Source organism: Chenopodium quinoa, unplaced genomic scaffold (assembly GCF_001683475.1).
Source record: "Chenopodium quinoa cultivar QQ74 unplaced genomic scaffold, ASM168347v1, whole genome shotgun sequence".
Lineage (NCBI taxonomy): Eukaryota > Viridiplantae > Streptophyta > Magnoliopsida > Caryophyllales > Amaranthaceae > Chenopodium > Chenopodium quinoa.
In genome coordinates this window covers 4,935,720-4,960,301 of record NW_018743331.1, presented here as the reverse complement: position 1 = coordinate 4,960,301, position 24,582 = coordinate 4,935,720, and the positions used below count along the sequence as shown (strand labels likewise).

General features: G+C 33.8%; 1 protein-coding gene across 2 annotated transcripts; it reads right to left on the bottom strand.

The window, feature by feature from the left end:
* Positions 1-17,883: 17,883 nt before the first annotated feature.
* Positions 17,884-24,303, bottom strand: LOC110737811 (organic cation/carnitine transporter 7-like). Of its 2 annotated transcripts, none has more exons than XM_021918156.1 (6): positions 24,156-24,303; positions 22,238-22,506; positions 20,484-20,721; positions 19,122-19,647; positions 18,836-19,038; positions 17,884-18,375 (listed from the first exon to the last, which is right to left on the bottom strand). In XM_021918156.1, the coding sequence occupies exons 2-6, from the start codon at positions 22,504-22,506 to the stop codon at positions 18,124-18,126; spliced, it is 1,488 nt and encodes a 495-aa protein (XP_021773848.1). In that variant the 5' UTR covers positions 24,156-24,303; the 3' UTR covers positions 17,884-18,123. The 2 variants fall into 2 exon arrangements, with proteins under 2 accessions (XP_021773848.1, XP_021773849.1); XM_021918157.1 differs by lacking the exon at positions 24,156-24,303 and adding an exon at positions 23,694-23,836.
* Between the last annotated feature and the right edge of the window lie 279 nt (positions 24,304-24,582).

Genomic DNA, 24,582 nt, shown 5'->3' with positions numbered 1-24,582 from the left:
AGCTATGATCCCTCACTTACCAAGTGACCTTCGTCTTGAACTCATTTGGGAGTTAGGGACCCATCACTTTGAGCCACACAATTGAACATGTATAATATTCTGAAATTCCGCGAATAAAGGTGACGCATTATATTGGCCATACGTCCAAGCCTAGATGCCCATAGGTGCTCTAGAGTATAAGCCCACGAAATACTCATAGGAAGCGGCCATACTTCCTCACCTAAGTCGGTGAATCCCATTAAGTGTGAGCTACAACACACCTCCAAAAGTATGGATATAGGTTCATTAAGAGCTATATGCTCAACCTCTTTCTCATTTGTAGCTAAGCACAAAACAAACATCTAGAGATGGACAAAAAAAAAATAAAAACTGTGCTTCCGAATTATTATATAATGTTCCCCTTTGAACTCATAGTGAGTAGGAGTTTACTATTTCACAATTCATACAACGGGCTTTAGCCCTATCTCTTCTGATGTTTCCTAAACTAGTTTTCTACATAGGCTTTTAGTCAACGGATCCGCAATGTTCTTTTCGGACTTAACATAGTCCAGTGATATCACCCCTTCAGACAACAAATTTCTGAAGGCCTTATGCCTCAGACAAATGTGTCTCTTCTTCCCATTATAGGCACATGCATGGTTGTGTGCAACAGCAATCGCAGCTTGCGAATCACAATGAAGTGTAACTGAAGGAGCTGGCTTTCCCCATAGTGGAATATCAGCAAGCATGTTCCTCAACCATTCTGCCTCATGGCCTGCCAATTCAAGAGCAATAAACTCATATTCCATAGTAGACATATAGCAGTACAAGATTGCTATGTAGTGCAACCATAGCCACTGGTGGAGTTAACTTCATCATTGTCGGATACCTAGTTGGCATCACAAAAAACCTCCAAAACTCCAGGAAATTTAGAGTAGTGCAAACCCCAATCCATAGTGCCCTTAAGGTACCTAAGCAACCTCCTTAGAGTAATCCGATTATCACTGCTTGGGTTATGAGTGTACCTTCTCAACCTACTAACAGATTAAGCAATGTCAGGTCTAGTGTAGTTCATAAGAAACATAACACTACCAGTAATTCTAGCATATACAGATTGATCAACTAGATCACCATTATTTTTCTTTAGGTGGAAGCTCGGGTCATATGGAGTCTTAACTAGATCGATATTAAATGAGTTAAACTTTTTAAGAAGTTTTTCAACATAGTGTGATTGATTAAGACAGATGCTATTTGGAGTCCTTTTGATTTTTACTCCCAAAATCACATCTGCCTCACCCATATCTTTCAATTCAAAATTCGAACTCAAAAACTGTTTTGTCTCATTTACTCAATCCAAGTCAATCCCCAAAAATTAACATGTCATCCACATAAAGACAAATAATCACACAACCAAGACTATCATGCTTAGAATAAACACAAGAGTCACCTTCATTAACATGAAAACCATTACCAGTCATAGTCTTATCGAATTTGTCATGCCATTGCTTTGGAGCTTGCTTAAGCCCATACAATGACTTTACTAACTTACAAACCTTGTTCTCTTGGCCCAGAACAACGAACCCTTTAGGTTGGACCATGTAAATCTCCTTATCCAAGTCACCATTCAAAAATGCAGGTTTTGACATCCATTTAGTGAATAACAAGATAAAAAATGCAAGTAAGAGCAATTAAAGTCCTAATGGTTGCAATTTTAGTGACAGGGGAGTAAGTATCAAAATAATCAATGCCAAACTTTTGAGTAAAACCCCTTACCACTATCCTTGACTTATACTTGTCTATGGATCCATCAGCTTTCAATTTTTTCCTAAAGATCTATTTACAAGTAATGGGCTTAAAACCTCTAGGAAGTTCAACCAATTCCTGAGTGTTATTATTGAGAATTGATTGCAACTCACTATCAATTGCTTCTTTCCAAAAAAACAGCATCAACTGACCTCATTGCCTCATCATAGGCTCTTGGATCATCTTCCAAAACAAAGATATGCACAAAATCATCATCAATTATGGAAGATTCAGATAAAAAGAAAGTAATAAAATCAGGACCAAAACTGTTGTCCTTTCGTGCCTTTTTGCTTCTCCTTGGCTCCAAAATAGAATCATCGTTAGTAATAGGAGCATTAACAACAGGTAAACTAACAGAACTACGAGCAGGTAATTCACTATCATTAGGGGGAGACATTTTCCTAGGAAAAATGTTCTCAAAGAATTCTACGTCTCTTGCCTCAATGATATGGCCACCTACATAAGAGTTGTTAGTACCTTTAACAAAGAAACGACAAGCTGCACTTTGATAAGCATAGCCAACAAAAATAGCATCAATCGTTTTAGGACCAATTTTGTCCCTCTTGAAACTAGGTATGCCTACTTTTGCTAGGCACCCCCACACTTTCAAGTATTTCAGGTTTGGTACTCGACCTTTCCATATTTCGTATGGAGTCTTGTCAAGCTTCTTATGAGGAACCCTGTTCAAAACATGATAAGCAGAAAGAATAGCCTCCCCTACATGTTATTAGGAAGCCCATAACTAATAAGCATAGAATTCATCATATTCATTAAAGTTCTATTTTTTCTTTCAACTATACCGTTTTGTTCGGGTGAATAGGGAATTGTCATCTCATGTACAATGCCGAGTTGCTCACAAAATGCCTTAAGAGTGTCAGCATTGTACTCACCACGCCTGTCACTCCTAACCATCTTAATCTTCTTATTCAATTGGTTTTCTACCTCAGCTTTATATTTGAGGAACATTTCCTCAGCTTCGTCCTTAGACCTGAGAAGATAAACCATGCAAAAACGTGAACAATCATCAACAAAGGTAATGTAATACTTTTTACCCCCTCTGCTCTCGTGATTATTAAAATCACCCAAGTCACTATGAACAAGTTCTAGTACTTCAGTCTGTCTATCTACTGATTTAAATGGCTTCTTTGTGAATTTGGCTTCAACACAAATTTGACATTTTGAAAAATCAGTGTTAGAAAACCATGGAATCAAATTTAAATGTTTAAGCCTTTTTCGAATCAATGTTAACGTGACCTAATCTAGCATGCCATAAATCAATAGACTCAGCAATATAAGCAGAAGAAGAACTAGCATTCTTATTCATAGTGTTAATTTTAACATCAAGAGTAAACCCCCCCCCCATTACAAAATCCCTTCCCCACAAATTCCCCATTGCGAGTAAGAACTAATCTATCATAATCAAAGTAGAGCTTCAGTCCAGCTTTCATGAGCAAACTGCCAGAAATTAAATTCCTGCGCATTTCTAGAACATGCAAAACATTAGTGAGAGTAAGCAATTTCCAGGAAGTGAGAGTGAGAACGATCTTCCCTTTCCCTTGGATAGAAGCAGAAGCTGAGTTGCCCATGAAGACATTTTCACCTTCAACCTTGTCATAGGTGGTGAACATGTCCTTGTGACAAGCGCACTTTAGGGCGCGCTTTAGAGCATATATTAGGGTGATTTTGGATGTATTTGGGGCCGTTTTGGCCGATTATTATCTTGTTATGCTTATGTCCCCTATATTACGTGCTTCACGGGTTTTTGGTTTGTTTTTGATGTGTTTTCAGGTAATATCAATCGAGTTTAGTCGGATCCCGAGCCCTTGATGCGTAACCGAGCTAGCCTTGACCGAAGTTCGAGGAGTTAAGGAAGTTCAAGTGTCGTGCATTGATTACATAGCACAGGCAGCACGGCCGTGTTACCATAAGCACACCCGTGCTCGCCTATGAGCAAGCAGCCCCAGGCAAGGCAGCACGGCCGTGCAAGCCAATAGCACGGCCGTGTCAGTATCCACGCACCAACACGGCCGTGCAGGCCATTAGCACGGCCGTGCCAGATGTTGCCCGTGCCCGTGTCAGCTTCAGTATGAGCCCCGCGCTAGAGCATATTCAGCACGGCCGTGTCATTTTTAGCACGGTCGTGCCAGGCAGATGCACGGTCGTGCCAAATATAGCACGGTCGTGCCAAATTGAAAAGAAATCCGGTTTAGCTACTTACAAGCTAGCACGACCGTGCCAAATATAGCACAGCCGTGCTGATCCAGGGTTAACCGCGCACTTGACTTCTCCGAATTAGAAGGCGTATATAAGGCCCGACTTTAAGGGGCATTTTTAGACAGATTTATAGATAGTTTTTGAGAGCCTTTGTAGAGAGTTATTGGAGAACGTTCTTGGTATTAGAGATTCATTAGTTTTCTTAAAAATTATTCTAGCGATTTTAGTTTCTTGGATTGATTTGAAGCAAGATTTGTGAAGATTCTTTGTATTATTCATTGACGACGGATATCAAAGTTCTAAACTTTTCCATTGATTCGCATCAATACAATTGGTATTATTCATTCTTGTTTATTAATCTAGCTTTATTATTCCTTAATCAGAATTTATGTTTAGATTTATGATGTTTATGGAATCTATTATTGTTGTGATTATGAATATGTGTGAGTAGTTTCCTAGATAGGGTTTCGGGATGAAACCCGGCCTAGGTAATCTACGTAATTAAGGATTGATTTTATAACGGATTGTGATTAAATTGATTATATGCGATTGCATGTTAATTCACTATAATAGGAGTAGCTAACCTAGAATCTTGAATTTGATTGCATGTTATTCTTGGTTTGAACAAGAGATTGTGAATTGAGTATTTCATTATTGAATGTGGTTTGATTATGTATTGAGTAATGTTAAGTGCATGAGAAATCCAAGCTTAGTATTTCCCGTTGTCTTCCTATCGCACGATATTGATCAGACATATAGTCTTTGCATACCCGTTTGTTTTATGATTCCTTGTTGCGTAATTACCAATGGTTTGGTGAATTCCCGTTCTCCCTAGTGTCTTAGTTTATTGATTTATTCCATCTTATTAGTAGTATTTTAGAACACCATTTTCCATTGATTTCGAACTAGCTTAGGTTTAAGATTGATTTGCAATTACTCTCGTTCCTCGTGAACCGAACCTTTATTTGCCATTGTACTTGGTTATAGGGTGTTCGTATAAGTATTGTTTAATTGAGAGTTAGATTGTAACGACCGATTTAACCCTTGTCACCTTGTTGGCACAGATGTGCCTGGTTGCTCCAGTGTCAACAATCCACTCAACAGCATTACCTGTAAAGTTAGCTTCTAAAACAACAACAATAATAACGTTAGAATCCTCAATAAGATTCGATTGACTCTGTCCATTCTTCTTCTTCTTGACTCTGCTGTCCTTAGCCTTGTGACCAGTCAGACCACACTCAAAACAGGTACCCTTAAACTTATACTTCTCAACCTTCCCTTTAGGCTTAAGAGACTATTTTTGGCTTTGGACTGGTTCTTTAGTTTGGGCTCAACAAGATTGGCTTTGGCAGAAGAAGAGGAAGGGAAAACAGAATGGCCTTTGTCTTTGATACGGTTTTCCTCCTTAATTTGAGGTGTCCTACAAGCTCCTCTAAGGTTAGGTCTTTCTTTTTGTGCATCAATTGATTACGAAAATCCTTCCAAGAGGGAGGGAGTTTCTCAATCAAAACAATAGCAAAGGTAATATCACAAATAGACAGATCTTCAGCAGCCATATTAATACACACATTCTCATAAGCATGAATCTGATCAATAATAGGCTTATCATCAACAACTTGAAAACTCAACCCCTTACTAACACAATAACGTTTAGTACCAGCATCATTAGTCCCATATTTTTTCTCTAAAGCATCCTAAATATCCTTAGCATGATAAAAACCCATATAAATATCCAACTAATTATTTGACATATAATGCAGCAACATGCCCTTACATGTTCTATCATCTTTAGCAAACTTAACATCAGTTTTAGACAAATCATCCTTATCAAGAGGTTCAACAATATCATCAACCACATACGCAACATCAATTTGTTCCAAATAAAAAAGCATCCTAACAGCCCAACGTCTATAATTCTTGCCGTCAAGAGGTTCTAAGTTAGACATATCAGGGATCGGAAATTTGGAATCCATACTCGTCTTTTAGATTGTTATACAATAAGCAATAAAAAGAAATTACTTATCTCTTGATGCGTGAACCAAAACTGACAGTAGCCGTGTCGTGGCGAACCACTGACCTAAAAGACGATTCCGCGCTACCGACAAGAAGCGGTCGCCCTCCAGGATAAGCACGGCGCCGGAGTTTATGTGCACTCACAAACCCGACTGGAATTCAGAATACTTGCCCAGAAAAATAAAGAGCAGTGTTTAGTATTTTAGAGAAGAGATAGAGCTATGAATTGTTGTATATTTTGGCTGAAGAAAAACCGAGTATAAATAGGCAGCAAACGGAAAATGACTAGCAGAAAAGAAGGAAACTGCTCGGCCAGAAAAGCGTCCAGAAAAGTCGATTAATATGGAGCAATAATTAAGGAGAGTAACGGCCAGCTATAATCAAGGAATTAATCGTTGAACACATTACCAACAGTCAGAAAATCTCTAACACTCAAAACCAAAATAAATGTTAAGGAAAATTCTGTCAACAAAGAAAGGAAATAAAATTTCTCCAAAAAGATAAGAGAGACCCACGCCCGCGCATCGCATTCCCCAAGACCCAAACTCCCGAGGCCCGAGCCCGACCCGACCGGGCTCAGTGCACGCGCGCGTGCATGTGTGTGTGTGGTACAACACCCACCTCCAAGTCACTCAACTAAGTATTGCTAAGACACTACAACATATAAAGAAGGCAAAACCTCTCTCCCCAACCAATGTGGGACTTTTTCCCTTTCATTTGTGAGTCTCTCTCTCTCTCTTGTTTTCTTCCAACACTCTTGTTTTATATCAAGAACTTCCAACAAAGGTTCCCTTGTTTTTGGGTTTAGTAGAACTTAGAGTTGCTTTAATGGAGAAAAACTTGGAGATGCGTTAATGGAGTAGAACTCGGAGCTGCATTAATGGGACCAATAAAAGAGTTAACCGTGAAGAGGAAGAATATTGAACATGAAGAAGAAAATAGAAACAGAAGAGGAGCAAACTGTGAATGAGAAAAGAAAGGAGAGAGAAAAAAAAATATGGATAGATCGAGGGAGAGGGAGGCTATTGTGCTAGGGTTTTTTTCAAATTCATTTCACTAAATAAAAAATTAAAAAAAAAATCTATTTAAAAAAAAATGGTTCCTTGCTCCCTCTCAAGTCAAAGAAAATATAAGAGACCATCAGCTCCTGTTCTGTACACCCGGGTGTACCTTCCTCTAGGTACACCCAGGGATATTTTTGTAATTTTGTAGTAATTATCCACATTGCTGATGCGTGCTCAACGAGCTCCCTTTTCTCCGATTAACAATTTTGCTCTCTTCACTATGTTCTTCATTATTTCTCTCAAATATTAATAATTTCTACGAAAATTCACTCAATATTTTTACAAAAATTCACTCAAAAAATTATTAGCTGTGAAAACAATTCGGCGATTATATGATATTAAAGCTGTAAATTATGAAGATTGAAATAAGCAGAAATCGAATGAGCAAATTTAATTGAAGAATTAATTTTCAATTACAAAGTATTAAATCCATATAAGCAAACTTAAATGAGCAAATATATTTCAACTAGTGATTTTGAACTAAATTGATCTTTTTGCATTTGAACAATTTTTTTATATAAACCATATAAGCCATTCAAATGGTCAAAGACATTAGTATTTGAGCTCAATTTAATGTGCTTTGCTCATTTGAGCTAATTTTGCTAATGATAAAATCATGTTGTACAAGCTAAACGGTATTACAGTAGATGTATTATTATTGTTGTAGAAGATCAAATGTACGTATAATTGAACAACCTATACAAAGAAGATGCAGAATCAGAGCTACTTGGTTTCAATATAGTTGAAAAAGCATTCAAAATTGGTAATTCCGAGTATGTTGGTATTGGTTTCGTTATTTGTGAAATGAGCAAAATTACTTTGCTTATTTGTGAAATAAGTAGCTTATTTGTGAAATGAGCAACATAGTTTTGCTGATTTGACCAAATTGATCAAGGAAATAAGGTAGCATTGTACCATTACAAGCTCTTTGATAGATGCTCCGAATGAGTCTTTTGGGAACCAAATGGTTATGGCTTACCTGCAAGTGTAATGCTAAGGTGTTTATGTCCGTTTGTGCACTAATGTAAGCTTCATGGCATTATATTCAATAATGAGATACCTATATAATGGCTGCAGTGGGTTTTTCATGTCTTGTGAAGGAGTATGGAAGGTATTCAAGGCGGGTATTTGCCCCAAAGTGTGCTGCTGCTGCTCATATAGTTGCAAGACCTGCTGATGTGCCGTCTGGCACAGTTAACATTACCGTATGTGAGGGTTTCTGCATAGGGACTATTACAAATGGAACAAGAGCTGCTACAATTAGCACTGAACTTGCGGCTTTTGCCTGTTACTGGACCTGGTCTTCTGGGGGTGCGTTAAACTACTTTGTAATCTGCTCATTTGCTTGTATTGAGAAAATGAGCTAAAAAAATAATTTATAGATTATTAATGAAGGTGAATATGAATCAAAGTATAGAACAATTACAAAAATTTGAGATCACTAATCCAAGTTTAAGAGTATATGAGATGTTTTTTTCTTTTTTTTTTTATATTTATCAAAGGAGCATTAATTCTTGTTGCGGGGTTGAGGTGGAATCTATTAGCCATGTATTGTTTGATTGTGATAATGCTATATGCATTTTGGAGCATAGTGATTTTTCAGATTTGATTCAGGTTGTGGCTGGTATAGATCATGTGCCTATCTAGATTACTACGGTATGCAAATACAAGCAGGCTAAAGAGAGGTGAAATTGCTGGCAGTGTGGTTCTGTAGAAACAACTTTGTTCACGAACATATTAGTCTCAATCTAGGGATTACAGCCAAAGGTTTTGTGCAATTGGTTGATGACTATCATTTGTACTCAAAGCTCGTCAGAAGCATTGCAGCAGGTCCTACTCGTTGTATATCTTCTACAAGTTGGTTTGCACCTCCTGAAGGGGTAATGCTCACATTGCAAGATCAGGCTATATGGGGTTAGGTGCTGTTGTTAGAAGCCATGAGAGGAAGCTACTACTCGCTACAGTAAAAAGGGTGAAGGGTCCTGGCCTGTTGCTACAGTAGAGGCTATTGTTGTTTGCTACGGGCTGCAGTTGGTGAAAAGATTCGGCTACAACAATGTATGGGTGGAGTCAGATGCTTTGGAAGTGGTTCAAGCCATTAACAAGCAAGCTTGTGGAATACGCCTGTGTTTTTGTTTATCTATGAGGATATTCAAATGATAGCTAATTATATTAATGTAATTGCTTTTACTCATATAAGGAGAGCGGGCAATACCGTTGCTCATCTTGTTTTGAGATGGGACACAAACGGGTGTTCGGAGTTAGTTTGTGTGAACAATTTTCCCCAAAGTATCCAAACTTTGGTGGACTTTGATTTGGAATAATATTGCCTTCTCACCTTTCCCTCTAAAAAAAAATTCTTTGTTCATTTATCAAATGAACAACATTTATCAACTACTAGCAATTGTATATGTTCCTCTAATTAGTTCAGATTTTAGCTTCTTAACTAATTTTTTTTTTTAATCATGCTAAGTGCAGTGAGCATATGTAGAATTATAAATGATTTGAAACTAGTAGCCTATGTAGGATTTGAACCTACATCCCCTGTGCAATATAGGAACACAGTGCTCGACCAATTGAGCTAATAGGCTTACAATTTTACTAACACACCTAAGTAGATATAGTGCACATATATAAGAGATAGTAGCCTATGTAGGTAACTTATAGTATTTTTATGGAATAAAATGAGCAAATGTAACTATATTTTGCCAGGAAAATGCACACAAGAGATTATAATATCATTTGAAGCTTTTCTCAACAAGACTAGAAAGAGATATTAATCAAATATATTGATCATATTAAAAGGCAACCCAAGAATGCAAAGGTAGGACTCAATGGACCATCATTTATAGCACAAACATGAGTTTCATCACATACTTGATGCACTCAATTGATTAATAAATGAGCAAGAAGATATTTTTTCTCATCAAACAAATGAGCAAAATACGTTTAGCAAAACTTTTTGAAAGTTATGAAAATTACAACCTTGACATAGTTGCTCATTTGAGCCTAATTATAGTAAAAGAGCAAAAATAATGTCCATTCATGCCTGTTATAGTAAGTAAGCGAAAATATTTAGCTTAGTTGTGTCAACTAGCCAAAATGAGCAACATTATTTTGCTCATTTGTGAATGAGCAATATTGCTTTGCTCAAATGTGTAATCCAAAGCAATTTGTGAATGAGCAATATTGTTTTGCTCAAATGTGTAATCCAAAGCAAAATATTAATGAATCCTTGCCTACTTTAGATTAAAGGGCTACATCTGTCAGAAACTATGCTAACTATACTAGTTTCTAACCAGCAACTGTTGTTTTATACATTATAAGCTTGTTGCTTAGTAAACTCAAACAATAAGTAGAACACACAAACCACAATAAAAATAAATAATTAATTAAGCCACACGAACTACTTGGCTGCTGATATATCGCACATAGGTGACTGATTTAGCACTAAGAAATAAGATATTGGTATAGTGGAGACTGCTTTACCAATCTAGTTGGATATATGTGTTTTCTAAAAGAAGATCTACAATTTTCCATTTTTTTCGATTTCTCCTTAAGGATTCATCTCCCGATATTGCAGACAGCAAAAACAAATTTGCCAAATTACTAGCATATCAATAAAACATGTCAATAAAAGCATCAAATCATTGGTTTCCAGATTTCAATTCAATTAGATTTCTGTGTCAAATTGAACAAAATTTCTAATTAAATTGAGATTCACATGACAGAGCAAAAAAAAAAAAAAAATAAATAAATAAATAAATAAAAAACTTTAAAGAAAAAAAATTTGCTAATTTGAGCGGAACAATATGAATTAAATACAAGAAGAAGAAAAATACCAAAGAAATTACCACGAAAATAATTTGCAGAAGAGTATTAACTAGGGTTTATAAAGGGATTGTGAGATAGAGATAGAACTTGAATGCAATGAAATTATGACGACATAGGCAGTGGAGGCTTGACATCAGAGACGGTGGAGGCTGCGGGTAGATGGAGAGAAAGGGGAAATGTTAGTTGTTGAGTGCGGGAGATAGAGACGATGATTGAAATAAGGAGTGAGGGAAATTGTCATGAAAAGACATTAATAACCCTGGGTGTACCATACACCCAGGTATATAACACAATTCTAAGAGACCATGACTTTGCAAAAGTTTCTTATTTATTTTCTAAGATACCATAATTTTTAATTGTATGGTTTCTTTACCTAAGAAACCTTTTATGTGACATAAATGGTTTCTTATTGATAGATTCCTAGCCCTATTTTGGTCTTCAAATTTCACCAACTCTTCACTGTACATAAAAGAAAAAATTTAATAAGTAAATGAAATACTGAATAAAAATTGAAGACTTAAAAAGTAGAACACAAATAACATTTACTTTTTCAATGAATTTTTTTGCAGAAAACAATAATCAACCACTAATTGCCACATTTCTTTCATTCTTGATTTGTTGCCTTTCATCCACTTAAAAACAAAATCAACTTCAACTCCTTTTTGTCCAAATTGACTAAACTCCTTATCTTTGAAGCTAACTCCTCCTGAATGTTTGTAAGCACTATGTTTGCTTCCTTAGGCACATTTGGCTACTGCACATTATTATCAGCCCCTTCGGATGCTAGCTCCTCCTGAATGTTACTAAGGACTGTGGCTACTTCCTTAGTAACATCCCTTCCCTTTTTTGCTTCTACACCAACTGTCTACCCTTCATTGATTTCTTCATTGATCTGTGCTTCATTTTTGACAGGTTTAGGAGTATCATCATTGATATGAATAGATTCTAGATCAACAGCATGATCATCAACATTCTTTTCAAGGTTTTTCATTTTGTTTTGCTCTTCCCAAGTAGAATAGAAGACATTTTTCAAATCATCATAGATCCTAACAACTTCATCTAGAGCTCTTTACACCCTAGCGTCTTCTAAAAGTTTCTGTGTTTGACAATTGAAGATCCTTTTGGCGTTGATGGACCTATTTTAAATTTTTAAGCCTATATGTTATAGAGTTCACCCTTTCAGCATGCAACATTGAAAACAGAGCTGAATCTCTTTGCTACAGTAAAAGTTCTCTTCAACTTCTTACAAATTATGAAAATATCAGTTATTACAATTATGAAAATATTATTATTTACTTTTAAGGAAAGATGGGATCTAATAATCCCACCTTTAGTCGATCTTCCATAAACAACCCCATCTTTTGAAATTCCAGAAACAATCCTACCTTTAGTCGATCTAGTGTTTACAATATATATGTTTACTTAAGGTTCAAATATAAAGACAGCACAAAAAACATAATTTATTAGCAGATTAATAGCACAAATAATACTTACATCACGAGCAGCTTGATATATCTCAGTATTTGTCATCAGATAGGATGGTATGTTTAAAGTAATAAATCTTCTCTCTTTGTCTGTGAAATGCTGGTAACCAGTCTCAATAACATCACCCAAAATTTCTGTTTGTGGTAGATCCCTTATACACATTGGATAAATATCCTTCACAAGTTCTCCCTGGCTAAATTTGGCCTTTGCTTCCCTTGCTATTTTGATTCTCATTTTTTTTATTTGTCCAATGATGTATCAATGGATGTACTGGTAGTTCATGGATACCTCTAAACACAAGGCGGTGAAAGTAGGAAATCTGAAGCACAACTACACAGCCACTGATTCCTGACTTTGATTCTTTTCATTGTTCTTTTTCAACCTTTCAACTGCTTTGCAAAGGTTACTAAGAACAAACGTACATCAATGCAGATTCTTTAGTTCATTCACTTCATTAGCATACTTCATTATTTTGTAATCAATAACCCTATTTATAACAGATGCAAGAAAGGTGTTACACACATACATAACAAAAAAAACCTTTTGAAATCATCACCACCATTTTTTAGGCTCGGAATTTTGTTCCCCAAACTGTTCATGGTTATATCATCTTCCTGGAATTTCTAGCTTATTCTTCCACTCATTTTTAATCCTCAATCTTTTGGAGTATGCTTCCTTAACTGATATGTTATTTGGTTTTGCATGACATGGGGAATGGAAGCAGCAAGATATCATGAATATCAAAACTTGTTACAAAGAACTCCTTTAACATAACAATTTTGAACATGCAACTCTTTTCATTAAAGTGATGGCCATAGCCAGGGAAGTATTTTTGTCTGAATTTAAGCCAATTTCAACTCAAGCAGGCCTTCAAAGCCTATGCTTTGCACATCCTTCTTCTGATCTTCACTAAAGTTTTTTATCAAATCAAAAACAGCATTAGGTATGCAGTGTTTCCCCCCCCCCCCCAATATGACCACCATCATCTACATCACTTTTATCATCGTGAAAAACCACAACTTGCTCCACTTCTTTATCTGTTTTCTGCTTTTTTCCTTATTCTACCTTCTTTCACTTCTTTTTCTATTTTCTCCTTCTTCATTTTCTTCTTTTAACGAGGTTCAGTCTTTTTTGTTTCTTCTTCTTCTTCTTCATCTTCTGATTCATCCTTTTCTTCATCTTCTGATTCAAACTATTCTTCATCTTCTGACTTAGTTTTTTCATCATCTTCTAGTTCATAATCATCTTCATCTTTTTCTTTTCTTTTCTTTTTTTGGTTCCTGCATCTTGATAAACAAAATATTATATCAGATTTTTTATTTACATTATGTAGAATTCTATATACTTTTAAAGACAAACCATTTACTTTCTAAATAGATGTTAAATAGAACATAGTAATAAACATAGCATAATCAAACATAGAACATGACGTATTATATCAAATGTAAATCTAAAACTAAGTCATCAAAATAAACATTCCTATAATTATATATTTTAAATTTTGTTAACCTCTATAAGGTTAAACAAACACCTATACACAACATTCAGTAATTCAATATTAAAAGTTAAACAATTAAATTTAAAAGTAAAAAAGAAAGCAGTTAAAGTAAACATAAATTAGTTACAGTAAATCAATTAGTTTAACCCAATTGATTATATATGACAATAATTAATTTTGTTTAACCTTCTGAAGGTTCAAGTTGCTTTATTAGCCTCCTTATTATCAATATTTGTTTTTTGACAGCTTTTCATCCTTATCATCTTCTACCGTTGAAGTGAAAAAATTAGATTAACAATCTTAAAACATGTATATATATTTACACAAATATGCATACTGTATTTACTGTACACATTTTAGAAGAAATTTTGAAGAACAAAACTTGAACTGAATATTCAAGATAATATACCAGCAACAGGTTTCTTTGGAGATTTCTTCGTAGCTGCAACACGCTTCTTTGGAGATTTCTTTGTAGCTGCTACAAGAGGTTTCTTTATAGCTTCTACAGGAGGTTTCTTTGGAGTTGCCATAGGAGCCTTCTTTGGATATTTCTTTATAGATTCATCACGAGGTTTCTTTATAGATTTCTTTGTACCTGCAACCTTTGGAGATTTCTATGCAGCTGCAACAGTTTTCTTTGAAGTATCTTCATTTTAATCTGCATGCAATTCAAAATAAAATGAAAAATTAGTCATATCAAATTATTGTATAAATATTTCATTAACTATAAAGTATTATGTATTTACTTTTATACATGAAACAATTACTTAAACACGACATTATGAAGATCAATTTATATATATATTTCATTATTATTATAATATTATTACATAAATATTTCATTAACTAAAAAAAAGTATTATGTATTTACTTTTAAAACTGAAACATTTACTTTAAACAGAACATTATGAAGATCAATTTTTCAGAAAATCTATTTGTTTTGCACCAAGTTTATACCTAAATACACAAACAAATACATAATTATAATTGCATGTAGATCAAAAACTTATACAAAGAAACTCAAACATATACACAAAAAACATTTTTTTATCAAATTTCTAACCTTATTTAAAGTAAATAAAATGAAATGAGAACAAAATTATCCATAATCCACTAAAAAAACTGCTAAAAACACAACAAATACATGATTATAATTGCATGTAGATCAAAAAACTTACACAAACGCACTCAAACACACAAATATATCCATAAATTTACTTAAACACACAATTACGTTCATAAATTTACTGAAACACACAAATTTAAAGTAAATAAAATGAAATTAAAACAAATTCATCCAATTTGAACTTCGAAATCACTTTGAAAGTAAGAAATCACTTTGAAACATGATATATTTCAGATTAGTAAATCAAAAGTACAAATCAAAAGTAAATCAGACGAAATTAGAACAACAAAACTTCGATTGAACTACGTATACTTCCAATTTAAAAAAAAATACAAAAAAAAATCAAAAAAAAAACCTAAAAATTTAGCAAAACTTCGAAACACTTTTATTGAACTTCTTCTACTTCAATTTCAACAAATTTTAACCTAAACACAAAAATCAGTAAGAAATTGCTACAAAAAATGAACGAAATTGTATTAGCTTCAAAGTAATGAAGTACACCTAAATTTCGCCAATTTTCGTTAATTTTCTCCAATTTTTATTTTCAAAACTGTAGAAACGTTGATAATGTAACATAAATTGTGTTAAAATAGCAAATTAAGCAGTAATCAATAGCGGTTTTTCAAAGATTTCAGAGAGAAAATGGCGGTTCTTGAGGAGAGAGAATTGGCACTTAGTTTTTCGTCCAATTCATTCAATTTGTTATATATATATATATATATAAATATATATATATATATATATATATATATTAGATTTTAGAGAGCCACGTAAGATTTTGATTTTTTAAGACTATGATTTTTTTTTTTTAAAAAAAAAAAAAAAAAGCGCCATGCATGTAGGATTATGATTTTAAAAAAATTAACTTGAATGTAACTAATCCTAAAAAAAATTATAAAAACTAATCCTTATCGTCAATAATTGATATTATTATTATATTTTACTATTAAAACTAAACGTATAAAAAAAAGAGCTTTTTCTAACCAATTATAAAATATATTTGTATTTTATTTAGAATTGAAAATATATAATTGCCACATAAGCAAAATTAATAAATGAGAATTGAGAATTTAAATTTAACTGTAAAAAAACAACGAATAGTGATTTAAGATTTAAATTAGTTACAAAAATATCTTTTCACATAAAAGATAATCCTATGAATGACATAACATATTTAAATTAAATTTATTTTTAATAAAAAAAAAGGTCAGTTTTGTATTAAATACAAAAAAAAAAAAAAAAAAAAAAAAAAAAAAAAACATCTTGAATTTCTTGAATTTCTTGAATGCATCTTAAAATTCTTGAATGCAATGATAAGGTGATCATAATTAAGAAGTCAGTCATAAATGTTAATTTGCAAGGGGGGCGGGTTTAAGTATGCAACTTATTAGTTGGCACAACCAACAAGGATGGTGGAATGTCATTCATTTTCATCATGTACACAATTTGAAAAATAGTTGGCTTCACATATTTTTTTTTTCTTTCTTATCCAATGAGAAGTTTATATATCAGCCATAGTTGAAATTTTTATTTTAAAAAAATTATTAGAGCACCACGTTGGATTAATATTTTAAAACGCTACAATCGAATTTTGCCACGTAAGATTAGTTTTGTAAAAGCGCTACGTAGGATAATAAAAAAGCGCCACGTAGGATTAATATTTTTAATACGCAACAATAGGATTATGCCACGTAAGATTAGTTTTTTAAAAGTGCTACGTAGGATTATAATAACAAAATAAACACATAAGATTATTATTTTTAAAAAATTTATCATGAATAAAATTAAATGGTTTATTTGGGTGATTAATGGAACCAACATTATGATAAACTTTTACAAAAATTATATATAGGAGAGCTTTTTCAAAATATTTTAGAGCTGTCACATAGGAAAACGTTATATTTTAGCCAATGAAAAAAAAGTTGCAATTTATTTTAGATATAAAATTTTATATAAATTATAAAAGTAAAATTAGCGCGTTTTCTAATGTGGCTGGTCATATCGTGTAGCCGGCTGAGACACATCTAAACAATTACCGAGTAACCCCCGATCAATTGAGTAACCCTTGACCATCCAAGTAACCCATGACCAAGTAATCCCGACCACATGGTGTGACCAGTCGCATATGTAACTTTTTGAAATAAATATTATCTTTTTATATTAGGAAATTTTATCTAAATATGAGAATTAAAATTAATAATTCATTTTATAGTAAGAAAATCCAAGTAATAATTTAAGCAATCGAATTGATCACAAAGTTTATTACATAAATATATATTTATTTAAATATTTTATTTGAAAAAATATAAACAAACGGTGCATCATACGGGCTTCATCTAATTTGCATATATTTTATACTAAATGTGCATAATGAATGTGTAAATTTGTGTTTCAAGCTGCTAAAATTTTCCAATTTTTTAGAGAAAAAGGAAATTATGCACCTTTATTAAAAAAAGAATTATGCACATCAATTTGAGTCAAGGATTTTTTTTTTTTTTTTTTTTTTTTTTTTTTTTTTTTTTTTGTGCACATTTAGTTCAAAATAATATGCACATTTAGTACACAAAATTATACACATTAAATCCTTCTCATTCTTCTCATTACAAAATTATACACAGTAAATCCTTCTCATTCTTCTCATTTTAAGGAACTTCTCATTTAACTGTATAAGATTTAAAAAAATTACAATTGAATATTACAGTGTGCATCGCACAGGTTTAAATATAGTGAACCTTTCAATTATGGCTTCAATAATCAATACCATCAATTACATATTTCTAAGTACCACATAATCTTGAAAAAAAAATCCAGAATTCAAATGAAGATTAAAAAAAAGAACATAACAAGTCAGTCATCGATAACACTTCTGCTAGAAACGAAGATATTCTTTCTTTTTCTTTTTTATTGGATATAATAGATGTAAAAAATCAGTACAAAGAGATCAAAGTTCATTACAAAGTGATCCATAGAATAAATAGGAGACAAGACAACAAATTGAAATCTGGAACCTAATGTGTCCAAGACCTCAGTCTTGACAACTAGGCCACGACCTCATTGGCTTTCACGACGAAGAAGATAGATATGAAATGCATAGATTACATGTAGATTTAGGCAACTAGCCTTTCATATGTACTACTGTCGAAAAAACTATCAGTCAACTCCCGACCCATGGTCTCGATTGGGAACAACATGACACAGATACCAGAAAGTAATACCACACCAAGGAATAGGATAATGGAAAGAGTTTGATGACATCCATGAATTAAGCTAATAGCCACGATTGGGGCGATCATTCCACCAATTCTTGCCATCGAACTCCCAAGTCCAACACCAGTACTCCTCACAACTGTTGGGTATATCTGCATTCGAAATGTACAGCAAAAGTATCTTATCATACACTTGGTTTAATTTTATAAAGAAGATAACTCACAGTACGTTTCACCGTCGAGGAGAGGGAGGGAAAGGGGAGTGGTTCATAGATTGAAACAGGGGTGTAATATGATGCTGCTCTAGGCTAACATCCTAGTTAAGATTTGCATGTAGCATAACTTAGTGAATGCCAGTTCAAGTTCGATTTCCACGTACTACCAGTATTTGGAATTTAGGGTCAATTTACCCTTTAACCTCTGAGTTTCATCTCTAATTGAATTTAACCCACTTTCATTTTTTTTATTTTTTATTTTTAAAAAAGGAAAAAAATCATGAAAATAATGAAATGTAATGATTGCTTAAAATAAAGCTTTTGGTGTAGTTTAAAAGCAATATTCTACTACTCTGAACTATAATGCAGAAAAATGGGCATATATTACGTTGATTTACCTCTGGAGCATATAAAAACATGAGTGTGAAGGATCCCATAATACATGCTCGAGCTCCAAAGAGCAAAGCTGTTGTTAGACCGTCAGACTGATGGTGCATCAGTGGCAACATGAAGACGAAAGTTAACAAGAGCAAAGCTGCCATGGAACCTTTACGACCAAGTCTATCAACAATGACAGCAGCTAGGACAACGCCCGGAATCTCTGCAGCAATTGAAAGTAGCACATTAGTAGAATCCTTAAAATTATACAAGGATAGGCTAATCATGTTGGCAAAATGAACTTACCAGCAAAGCTAGTAATAAAGACATTTCTGTAATTGACATTGGCAGAATCTGGTGAACCTATTTTCCTTAGATAACATGTACTGTCCTTGTTTAATTCGGTGGTCAACAGTACAAGACCATAGTAAGTAAAAGCATTTCCGAAAAATACTATCCACAGGAGCAAGGTTGACCTAATTAATTTTGGTGAAAGAAGCATTGACAATGATTGAATAATCCCCGTGGTAGTATCATCCTGATTGGGGGGAGGTGCAACTCCTGCTTGCACACTTGGTAACAATGGTTTACGCTCTGGAGGAACACCACTTAACTGCTCAATTTCGACATCAGTGCAAAGAACACCAGATGGCAGTGCTGATTTATTAAATTTCGCTACATTCTCCAAAATATGCATGGCACCCTGTTTGTCACCCTTCAGACACAAATACCTTGGGGATTCAGGAACCACAAAATAAAAGACAAGCAAAAGAAATGCAGGCACTGCTGAGAAAGCAAGCAGCCACCTCCATCCCAACCTTGGCATAACAATCTGGCAGACAAATGAAAAAGGACATAAGTCAGTTCAAAAGAAGGCAGAACTATTCAGCTAGTGGTATACACAATTACACAGTGTAGGACTTATTAACAGCCAAACATATCAGCCTGAATTATCAAAAAATTATATAACCAAGATCTACATGCAAATGTGATTTCCAACCATTTTACAAAACAATTTTAATATAATCTTTACAAATCGAATAACAAACCAAACCACAGGCAGTTTGTCCAACATATCTTGAAAGTTAGAGAACAGCTGATCTATTACTGAGTAAATAGCATGTACAGAACAAATAATAGTTTAAAATACTAAGGTAACAGTCTAAGACACCAACACTACTAGGAAAATTAAGCAATAGAGATGAACTCATGGAAAATTATTGTACAGTTCAAAGGATAGTTGTATTAGTCATTTAGTTTGCTGATCAATTCAATCCTAGCCCTAAATATAAATAGCATTAATTACTTACCTTACCAAATTATCTGGTCTTCTTGATGATTCACTAAAAATCTCCTATTTCTCTCATCTCAAGGAAGAAATAAGAAACAGTACTCAAGGTAGCCTTAGCAACTATGGCTTTTGAAGCTTTATCCTTGAAGTTCTTATTGGACCAACTATCCACAACAGGTAGCAGACAAAAAAAAAATAAAGACATTCCAGACGATTGACAAGGGCTTATTGGATATTGTAGGTAACAACCTTTTGCCTAAAACCTCACTTTTTAACCCAAGACTCTCCTAAAACTAATGGTATAAATATGATAACTAGACAGAACTTAATTTCGTAGATTGAAAGCACCAAAAATCATAATAAAACCAGTAACATACCCATGCTATGCCAGCCTCTATAACTGTGCCAATAGTCCAAAATCCTTGGAAAATAATCATCCAAGTGCCCCTCCTCGGTGCAGGCACAAACTCTAAAAACCAAGCCAATAATACAGGACCACCTCCCACACCAATGCCAACAAAACAACGGCATATTAGCAATGTAATGTAGTTAGGAGCAACTGCACTTAAAAGACCAGCTAAGGAAGTAATCATCGCTGTAGCCAAAAACCCTTTCCTGGAAGAGAGAAAATAAAAGAGCATGTTTAGCAAAAGAACTTGAAGTATTTATGGGGGAAAACAAAAACAAAATTTAAAAAAAAAAAAAAGTGTAAATGCTATTCAAAAAGTGTTCATCAATGAAGTACAGGCAGGTGTACTTCTGTCTTCTGCCAACCTTAAGTACTGATACATCAAGTAAACCACTTTATATGCAGCTTACTATCAGATTTGGAAGAGCCAGCTCAAGCCCAGAGGCCTAGACCAAATGTAAAAGCCAATTAGGAATAGTTGTTCCAGACTGCAGAAAAAAGGTTTCTCTATATAGAGGAAATGTTCATGTTAACATTCTAACAAACAAGGTTAAGGATGTGTATATATTGATTTCCCACACCCCACCTTTGGCATAAGGTTGCTATTGTTATATGAATAGTTTCTTTTTCCATATACAGAAATCAACTTATGTATATAATTGTTGTATACTACAATTTTCTAACGAATATGAAGCGAAGTCGGACATGAGTGCATCACTTCTAATGTTCAAGGCATGTGTTACCTACAGGAAAAGGTGAAAAATTGAAGGGAATTCAACATGAATTTTCAATTTTCAGGCACATTACTATTTGGCTGTTATTGTAAGTTGGAATGAGTTTTTGAGGAGAGACAGGAAGATACATAAAATGCCAAAAGAACCAAGGAGAGGGAGGACAAGGGACGATCAGGCACTATAACCAAGAATGCCATGCAAAAATTCATCTTAAGAAAATTTTATTGATTTACCTAGACACAACGAATTAAAATGCTTATGATGCTCAGATATAAGCTGAGAAAATGATAATGTATGAACTAGGAAGCTGCTATGAACAGTATTAAAAGTTGAAATTTTCGTGGCTGCACTTAAGAGCCTGTTAATTTGCTAGGGTGCTAATTTGCTACAGTACCATGTAGTGAAACAATTAGAACAGGAATTTAGTGTCTGATCCATTAGTTTTGGGAGCCAGACTTAACAATTGGCAACAATAAGTGAGTAATTTCAGTGCAAGTTTATATAGTTCCTGTTTTGAGGATTTGAAGCTACAGATTCCACAAAAAAACAGCAAACAAACGTAATGCTAGCTAAAATAATAATCTAACCTATTTAACTTCATCTGAGCTTAGAATTAATCACTAATACATTTAGTTCAAGAAAATCGATCTTCTTTAAGCAGCTAAAAACAAGTCAAATAACCAAAAGACAGCTGACAAGCAACATGTAGTAGCATGGAGAAGCATGTTAGGCTGCTTCATGAAATTCATTTTACAAATTCTTATCTCTCTCTTTTTTTTTCAAGTATTCTTTCTTTTGAAGTACTATGAAGGATTCGTGAATAGACTCTGAACTATTCAAGGGCATAAGAATTTAAAGAACATTGACATGAAAGGAAGGGAAGTTCAGATTGCATTTTAAGTGCTCATTGTGTATGTCTCTGCAATTAGGAAAGTTTAAAAAATAAACTAAAATACCAGGGAAGAATTCACAGCACTACAGCATGTACCTTCTTCCATATCTATCTGAAACTAGACCCCAAGAATATGCCCCAACAAGCATGCCTGCAAACACTACAGTTGTGATAAGGCTCTCTTGCTCTGAAGAAAGATTCCATTCAGTTTGTACTGCTGGTCCAACAAACGAAAGAATCATCACTTCCATAGCTTCTGAAATCCATCCTAGTCCAGCATAAAGTAGAATCAAGGATTGGAATTTCCCAAAACCTAAGCTCAAAAGAGCGTCATCCATGCTATACATTTCCATCCGATCCGCCATCTAAAAGACAAAGAAAGATAAAATTGTAATAAAAAGTATTCCATAGAGCCAAAAATGCAGTAAGTCCCACATGATTTTAGGTACATAAGTAATTTCTAGCTTAATTGCTCATAATACCACTATAGAAATGCAATAAACATCTCAACAGAAAGGAATTTGCCATCATAGAATGCGATAAACATCTTCAAATAACATTTATTCTACATACAAATACAACTAATATAAAGTACTGTAAATTTAATTGGTATCCCCAAACTACCCTTTTCATCAAAAGTCACTTACCAAACAATGACATCAAGTGATACTCAAAAATATTAATCACACCATATAGCAACCCTTTGGAACAAATCAAGATAATAATTTTGAAACAAGCGCACAATAACATGAAGGTAGCATTTTATCACTTTCACATGTGACAAGAAAAACTTTTTACATGAAAGACAACCACACAATCCATATCTTAATACTTTGTATGCATCATTTAAGATGTAGATCATACAAAAGAAGTATTTGCTATCTTATTCAAATCTACAATTTGCAAGTAATATTTCATAGGTAGTCAAAAGCAAAAGGTGATATCGCATTGATATCCAAGAGACAAGTTCACATGGAACAAGAAAAAACAGTTAAATGACAATTACTCCGTATTAAGGAAGAGCCGCGGTTTACAATGCAAACACATAACCGTGGGAATTATGTCATAGGACTAGTTTTTTTTTTTCGCCCCCCCCCCCCCCCCCCCCCCCCCCCCCCCCCCCCCCCCCCCCCCCCCCCCCTTCATGAGACTAGTTCTTGGCAGGGCTCTTTATTGTAAGCAATAAAAAATATGAAGCAAGATGATCAATGAAATTAGTCTCAAACCACAAAAAAGAAACCAACAAAAAAAAATGAGTGTATCAGTCTGCTTGACGGTCAACGTGGCCAGTTGTACAATATAAAGGTACATCAAAACAAGTTTGTTTTTTTTTTTTTTCTTCCCAGAGATTATGAACGAAGTTAAATTCTGCAAGAAACAGGCACATTGACTATAATCTACCACCAACATATCATCAAATAATTGATTCGATCATAATTGATTTCGAAAACTCGAAATTCCGATCATAAGGACAAAATTAACTAATACTCCGTATCATACAAAACTAGCAACATCATGTAAGATCCAAAAGCATTTGTGGAAGTTAATTTACCCATATGAGAGAAGATTAGCAATAAACCTCCTCAAAAACATGGAATTTCCTGCAATTCCGCAATAATTAAATTGATTCCTTCGAAATATGAGATGATTGGATAGTACTAATACTATATTAAAAAATCTAAGCAATAAAGATGATATTTTTAGCAATATCAGATTATAATTAAACCCATAAACAAAACCCAATTCAAGATCAAATTAAAAAACTAAAATAAACAATACCCATGTAGTAAAAACTCAATTAATCTAAACCCAGAAAATTAAAATTGAAGTCAACAAAAATAGTAGCAGAAACAGGGCAAATTAAACCCGTAATTATAAGGATAATATGCAAACAAGAACCCTGCTTGTCAACTTAACTGTACATATTATAATAATTTAGCAAGCAATTTAATTAATTAAGAGAATGAACATAAAATTAGAAGTAATAATATGAAAATTAACATGAAAAACAAACCTGGGTATGAAATTGTTGAAGATTTTTGGTGATGGGGAATAAATTTTAACGGCTGAAACAGACGCAGAGGTGAAAAGCAAGCAGGAGGGTATGTGGCACTCTTATACTAGTTTTGATAAAAAAAAAAAAAAAAAAATTATTAAATATTTTTTATTTGGATTTAAAAGGCCTAGTTTAGTGGGGAAGATCCCAAATCTCAATTATTATTCGAGAAAAAACGTTAGATTGGTGGTATCTTTTCGTTTATGTCATGTGGGTTTTTCCTATTTGTCGCCCCTTCAAACAACAATTATTATGATTTACTTATTTCTAAATCGATCTAGTAATTTCTAAGGTTGAGCTCTAATGGGATATTTAGTTGGCCCTGTTCATCAAAATTAGTACTCCGTAATTGGTAATTGGTAATTGTTAGACGTGGTAGCTTTGA